Genomic DNA, 7,361 nt, shown 5'->3' with positions numbered 1-7,361 from the left:
CCATCAAACTGTGAACTGAGTGGATGTGTGTGCAGGTTTTCTGATGGGGTCTTCCCATTCATTTTATCAACACAGATGTAAACTGTGAGGTCGTCGATTTTATCATTCCCTCTCTCATGTGTGAAAAGTCTTACGATGTGTGCTTGAGCTCAATTTCTTTATAAATATGGACCGTAAGTACATCCTTTATATTCGGGCTGAGTGAGCTGTTTTGTTTCTGTATTTCTTAATTTTTGCGTATAATTAAACAGATTTATAGCACAACTGAGCTTTCTGGATACTGGCTGTTATTTTTATGGTGTGACTGGACGTATGTGTGTGTTTAAGTTTTTCAAGCCTGTAAAACAACCACAATACAGGCATTTTGACTCTAATGAGAAGTGGTGACGTTTTTAAGATCAGAAACCTTCTGTTAAACATTCAAAGCTGAGACTGGGCATTTATTGAGGCTTTAGTGTTATATTAATATATATGTAAGGCTATTAAACTAGAGGTTTATTCCAAATGGTAACTTTAAATGTAGCCTGGATTTTAAGAGATGGCGATCCCATCTAAACTGTGCCTAGTCCATATAGTGAGTGTTCCTTTTTTTATTACTGACAATTATGTGGTGCATATCAAACAAACAACAGTCACTAAAATTCCTTTTGTGCAATTCAAGCTTCTAAAAATGAATCTTTTAAGGTTGTAATATGTTTTTACAATCTAGTTTCACTTGATACCCTGATTTGTTTAATTTATTGTTTTGTACAGCGCTTAAACGCAGGTATGGAAGGAAGCAGTTTTATTATTGCTGTTTTCATATTTCAAGAAGATGATTTTCTTTTGCTGTGTTTTGAAATAGTGCTTTGAGATAAAAGTGAACTTTGTTGATTTGTTTTGTTATAAGTTGTTGGTTTGTTATTTTAATGCAGTATTGTTCTGTGCTCTTTCCTAATGAAATAAATTCAACCCTGATAACTGCAAAAATGTTTTAGTTTAGGATTGTCTGTGGATCTATTCTGGTCTTGTTAATCAATTAGGCACGGGCCGGTAAATCATTCTGATGTGATAATGATAGCCTTGGATGAAAATATCACGACTGCTCTAAAATATGTTCTTTTTAAATGTCTGGGTAAAAAAACTGAACCTTTTTTCCCCTTTGCACTTTTTATTTTGAGAAACATGTCAGGCTAAATAATGCATATGAATCATTGACTTCTGTCTTCATTTGTTTCAGAAACACTGATTTCTTTACAATTTAAAACTGCATTTTTGGAGATCTTTTCTGCTGGAGATACTGTTGTCCTTAAAAACTAAAATAAAATCTCACACATACCTGTAACGATATAGCAGAAAATGCTGGCAGTTTTAAAACCTTGACTTCCAAACTGTAGTATAACTTGAAAACAGTTATCGTCCCATGCCTATAATCAATACTCTGTGTGTTTATGTTTAGAGGGAAGCCCTGCATATCAAACATGATAAAGCATGAAGAAGGATTTCATGTTAGTCAGGCTTCACGTTAGTTTCTTTTCTATTTCAAATCTCCAATTTTTGCTAATTTTTTTTAATACAGATGGAGTTAAGAGTTTATGAATGAGGAGACTTTAAAATGGAAACGTGGAAATATTTCAGATTCTGGGAACTCACACAGTGTGCTCGTGTATATCTAAAACAGCATTTTCTTTGCCTTTTTAAATATAACATGTTTTTTAAGTGTTTTGTCATCTACATGATTAATTACATTTGTTTGTTTGCTAACTTTCTTTACCACTGCTAATGTTATTAGGCTCCATTCTTGTCGAGGACAATTATACAGATTTGACTTTGTGTATGAATCCAAACATATATATATGTCGCTTTTTAATTATATATATATATATATATATATATATATATATATATATATATATATATATATATATATATATATATATATATATATATATATATTTATATATGATGCTACCCAGCAAACTATTTTGAGTTTAATAGTCGTCTAATAGAACTATTATCTATAACATCTAAACATAGACAGCTTGGCTAAAACAAGCCTAAACTTGGGATGTCAATGAAAATCTACTAGACATCTGAGAATAGCCCAAAAGAATGGACAGACTTCATATGTGTAGTAGTTGATTTCTGTTTATTTGATGACTAGTCTAGTTTTGGCCTATTCTTAGACGTCTATTAGATTTTCACAGACAGCTCAACTTTAGTCTTATTTTAGCCAAGACTACCATGTTTAGATGTCTATGAGACATCTTTTAAAAGCAAATAATGCTTGTTGGGTATTGTGCAATTGTATTGCTTAAATGAAATACAAAACATGCTTCAATAAAACGTTACCAGTCCCAGAAAAATTGCAAAAGTGTAAAATTAATAGTTTGGTTAGAATTTTGACAATTCCAAAAAGAGGAAAAACAGGGCTTTATATTAGATTTCTATGGATAAAAAGTCACCTTTCGTTAAATTTAATCCCGTGGTCCTGAGCGCTGAGAGGCAGCAAACACACACACGCGACTCGAAGCGTCCTCCACCCTGCAGAAGAAGAGGAATCCCGCCCACTGTACGGATGCCGCATTAAAATTGGCCGCGCATGCGCGTTGACGTTCCTTTTTTTCTTGGAAGTAAGTGCTGCATGGAGCGTGTTTGAACTGTAATGAAAAATAACACACAACTTTTCTGCGTTTATGGTTTCCGGAAAACGCCGTCTGCGTTGAGCGCGTGCGTCTCGACGGTGAACGTGACCGGATCGTCTTGAAAAAAACGCGTAACGGCGCTTGGTTAACGGACGGCTCGTGGAGCGGCTCTGGTTCACAGGCCGCAAGCAAACAGCCGCACGCGCGACTCGCAGGCCTTCCTAGCGCGCGGTGACTTGACTGAAATACAGGCACGTGAGGAACTTTCGCTAACCGCACGAGACGTGTTTTGCCCGCATTGGTCGCGTCGGTACACCTCAACAATTGTTGTGTTTACCTGTGTTGGAAATGCTCCATTAAATGGAAGAATGGGGCGTTAGCCGATTAGCCGAGTCATTGATCAGCGGCGAAACCACGTTGACGTGCGCCACGCGAATCGGACATGCTTCGCGCGGTTTAATGCTCGTTTTTCTGCCACCGATGACGTTTAATTAACGACTTCACGAGTTACTCTGTTTATCGTTGTTAGCTAGTCTTTCTAGTGAACGCGCGATATGCCAAGTTATCATAACTAGCACATTGAAAGCCCATCTGGCCTGGTTCGACGTACTCATTGTGTTTATCGAGTGCAAAATAGCAACTGTAAAGTGTGGCGTTAAACTCGATAAGTGTTTAAAAGACACATTCGTCCACTAAAACCTCTGTCAGGTGCAGTTTGATCAAGTTAAACAGTTGGTTTGTCGCAATCGGATCCACAGAGTGTTGAAATTAGAGTAGCATGATGCGGCAGGTTTGACTGAATGATAAAAGGCTGATACAGTCGATTTAATTTGTTTAAATATTAAATACTTCAGCTTCAGTTAACTGTGTATTTTGGTGACGTTCAATTGCATGACTAATTCATAGATTAGAAAGTTGGCTCATTCTCACTTGTTCTTTTGTGCTATTTTTGACATCCAAACCCACTCATATACTGTCATTCTCCCCTCCAGTGCCCCTTGTTTAGATCCCCATCATGGCAGATCCAGATCTTGATTTCGCCAGCGGAGATGCCGGGGCTTCTGCCACTTACCCCATGCAGTGCAGCGCCCTGCGCAAGAACGGGTTTGTGGTGCTGAAGGGTCGCCCCTGCAAAATTGTTGAAATGTCCACCTCTAAGACTGGCAAGCACGGTCATGCAAAGGTAATGTTTGGATATGTTTTTTTGCATGGCAGGTTTTAATGTCAGATTGTGGGTGTTTATTATGCCGGTCTCTCTTTGTAGGTTCACCTGGTTGGAATTGACATTTTCACAAATAAGAAGTATGAAGATATCTGCCCCTCCACCCACAACATGGACGTGCCTAACATCAAAAGAAATGACTACCAGGTGAGCCCTGCGTGGCTTTGTAATTCATATTTAAATGGGAGAAAATGCTCTTTTGGTGTAGTTTGTTGTCACTACATACAAGTCATTTCAGTTGAATAAATCTGCCTGTAGCTCATGTTCTGCATAAGGAAGGCAAAGTGTACAGCCTCCAACATAGTGACTTGTCGGTTTATTTAGCGTTTTGTTGTCACAGTTCTTTCAGTTATAATGATTATCTGGTGGGTGTGGAAATGTTATTGTCATATTTTGCATTGCATTTGAATTGAATTTAGTATGTCTCTTTCTATTGGTTTTGTTTTGTTTTTTTGCTTTGAGGTCAGTCATTTCTTTTTAATTGTTTACCTGAGGCAAGTGTTTTTCCACTGGGGGCATTTAGCAAGTGTATGGTTATTTTTTTTTTTATTTGCTATTGGTTTTAAATTAACAATTTTAATTGAGCTAGTTTAGATTTGGTATTTGAAATATGAACATTTTTTTAACATTTATGACTTATTAATTTTTAGTAACAAGTTTATTAAGGTTGCCACTGGAATTGTATTACTTAAACCAACTTTAACCAGGGGAATATTATTTATTAAATCAATTTAGAAATTGAAGTTAACTTTTACAAATGCTTTATCTGTGAGTTATTTTATTTAGTGATTTAACCATTTCTAAACTCACTTTAGCCAATTGAAGTTTCCGTATATTGTTTAGCTTTAGTTGCTTTTTTAGCTAGTTTTAACCATAAAAATTAAAAGATTTAGTTTTGTACTACATTAAAATTTTTACATTTGTAATATCTTTTTCCTATGATTAATCCTTTCCAGCTATTAATGGTTTAAATGCCCAATTATCCCAAAGAGTTTGTAACTTTAAAAGAGCCGTCATTCTCTGCTGTTTCTAGTTGGTTGACATCAGCGAGGGATTCCTCTCTCTTATGATGGACAACGGTGATGTGCGTGAGGACTTGCGTGTGCCAGACGGTGACCTGGGCAAAGAAATCGAAAACAAATTTGCAGCTGGTGAAGAAATGTTGGTAAGTGTACCTGTTTGAGCAAATGTGTTTGGTTTATTTGGTGAATGTCAGCCACTCATTGCTCTCCATTGTTTGGCAGGTGACTGTGCTTTCAGCTATGGGCGAAGAATCTGCAGTGGCTCTCAAACCCATGACCAAATAGAAAGAGAGACTGGGCTGCTCAGGCTGCAACATGCTACACTTTAACAAATCTCTCGCATTTGTTTTTCTTTTGGTTTTATTTGTCACCAAAGCTATGGCCTTCACAAGCAACCTCAATTTTTTTGTTGTGATTGTATTCCTTTTTTCTTCTCCTTCCAATACTGTGCTGGACTTGTCGAGTCAGTTGGCATTCTCTCGGGTAAGAGGTTTATTATTGTCAGTGTTTACCCCACCTCAACCTCCCCATTCCACACTTTCCCCCCTCAAGTTTTTACCACTTACATTCCTGAATGTTAAATAATGGGATCCATTTTTCCTTTTTATATATATTCTTGAATTTCGAAACGGTAATTAATTTGCAGGATTTATACAAGGAAGAGAAAAACCTCCCCAAACTGACACTGAACTTTTTTTTTTTCTCCTCCCTCTATGGGTGCCATACTTTTCTCCTTACATGATCTGTGCCACGCTGGCACTATAATTCATTTTGCTCAATTGAATGCCTCTAACCCAACCTCCACCCCAAAACAAGATGCACGCGGGTAGTTGGCACTTCCCAGTACTTTTGAGTACCTTCTCAAGTAAACCCGAGAAATAAACTCCAGTGAAATGTCCTCCTCAATGCCAGTCTCTAATTGTTCAGAAGTGGAAAGGATGTGATGGCCATGTGCGAATACCTCTGTAACACAATAGCAGCCAGCTTGATTTTTGGCTGTCATTGGCAACCTTAAATAAAGTGTTGAAGCCTGTATTTGTCTCCAGGTAGGCTCTTATCAGTGCTGCCCCAGAATGAGCTCAAGCTCTTAAGGACTAAATCTTGATGTGAGTTCAATTCTTCCTTTTGATCACTCGAGGCCTTTGTCACCTGACTTGAGAGAGCAAAAATAAAAACGTAATAGATTACCTTATTTATTTTATGTTGTTTTAATAAAGCGCTTGATCAGTATTAAGAACTTCTAGAAGTATGGTAGAGCTTGTTTTCAAAGCTTTTAACACATGAACAATTTTATCACACGGTCTTTGGAGTAGGGGTGGCTGATCTCTTTTATTTTGTGATCTTTAATGCAGTATTTTTAAGTTGTTCAATCAGTCCTAGACTTGTTCTGGTCTGGATCTATTAGATGATAAATCTCAAAATAGGGATAATCCATTCAGATTGTGATCGTTTTTGTCTGAATGGTCAGCCAGCCCTACAATGGAGAATTTTTGTGTTTCTTTAAATATTACCTATTCTAACGTGTCTGGTGTTTTGGACAATACAGTTTAATAAGGTACAGATGTTCTACTTTAATTAGACGGTGACTTTATGAGGTTATTATACTGGGAGCATCACAATTGTTTAGTAGCACAGTCTGCAATGTTTATATGTTCTCAAATTAAAGGTAAAATATATTAAACATGAATACAAATACATATGTGTATTGTATGGTTTTGAATGATAAATTAACGCATCAAGAACATAAATGTTGAAATGATATGAGATGTAATTTTAGAAAGTCGGCACAGTTACTGGGAAATAAAATGGAAAGATTTGTTGGGATGGACTGCCAAATCCTCTGCATGGGTGGAGCCAAACACTCATTTCCCGATTATGGCCGGCTGCCCAGACAGCGCTGACTGAATGAAAGTATTGCAGTCCATTCTGGGAGGCATGTGGCATTGCAGTACTCAAACTTCATTTAATAACTGGCTCCCATGAGCGCACTCTCTAAAGTCAAAGCATATTACATGTATGATCAGGTCTTTGCATAAATTAAGTCAAGAGGGTTCATTTCAATCTTTGAGCAATTTTGTAGCTGATAGGCATTAAAATTTTATGCAAAGCAAAAGCTCTAAATTTGCAGAGGTCTACAAATATGCCCAAAAACTGGCAAGTCAGGTTGTGGCCATGTGGCTGCTGAGGCCTCACCCAGCTTTGTCCTGGTATGCCTGCAGTGATGTAAGGGTGAGTCATGCTTCCTTACTAGGTAAGCAGATCCCAGATCTGCCTTCTGACTCTGTGTATTTGTAAATGTTCAAATATATGTGCTTGTTAGTCTTCATTGGGGTGATAATCTGATCTGAAGATCTGGTTCAAATTGCCGATACCAAGCATGCAAATTATTGCATGTTGTATGTTGAATTGAAGTAGGTTTGTGTAATCAATATTAGGGAAATACAATCAAAATAAAATCATAAAACATTCAATTGTGAAAGAAAAACTTGGTTG

General features: G+C 37.2%; 1 protein-coding gene across 6 annotated transcripts; it reads left to right on the top strand.

Annotated features, from left to right (window-relative positions):
• The first annotated feature begins 2,581 nt into the window (after positions 1-2,581).
• On the top strand, positions 2,582-6,060 carry eif5a (eukaryotic translation initiation factor 5A). 6 transcript variants are annotated; one of them, XM_073940199.1, is made up of 5 exons: positions 2,582-2,612; positions 3,631-3,807; positions 3,889-3,993; positions 4,880-5,011; positions 5,091-6,060. In XM_073940199.1, the coding sequence occupies exons 2-5, from the start codon at positions 3,640-3,642 to the stop codon at positions 5,151-5,153; spliced, it is 468 nt and encodes a 155-aa protein (XP_073796300.1). In that variant the 5' UTR covers positions 2,582-2,612; positions 3,631-3,639; the 3' UTR covers positions 5,154-6,060. The 6 variants fall into 6 exon arrangements, with proteins under 6 accessions (XP_073796300.1, XP_005162832.1, XP_073796301.1 ...); XM_005162775.5 differs by having other exon boundaries at positions 3,617-3,807; XM_073940200.1 differs by having other exon boundaries at positions 2,597-2,875.
• The last annotated feature ends 1,301 nt before the right edge of the window (positions 6,061-7,361 follow it).

This window comes from Danio rerio, chromosome 24 (genome assembly GCF_049306965.1).
Source record: "Danio rerio strain Tuebingen ecotype United States chromosome 24, GRCz12tu, whole genome shotgun sequence".
NCBI classification, from domain to species: Eukaryota; Metazoa; Chordata; class Actinopteri; order Cypriniformes; family Danionidae; genus Danio; species Danio rerio.
Note: the sequence above shows the minus strand (reverse complement) of the source record. Positions and strands in the feature narration are given on the sequence as shown.

Excerpts from the sequence above, each read along its gene's own strand:
- eif5a (XM_073940199.1), top strand. The coding sequence starts at position 3,640 with ATGGCAGATCCAGATCTTGATTTCGCCAGCGGAGATGCCGGGGCTTCT. Across the intron at positions 3,808-3,888 it reads GCAAGCACGGTCATGCAAAG|GTTCACCTGGTTGGAATTGA; the intron begins GTAATGTTTGGA and ends CTCTCTTTGTAG. Across the intron at positions 5,012-5,090 it reads CAGCTGGTGAAGAAATGTTG|GTGACTGTGCTTTCAGCTAT; the intron begins GTAAGTGTACCT and ends ATTGTTTGGCAG.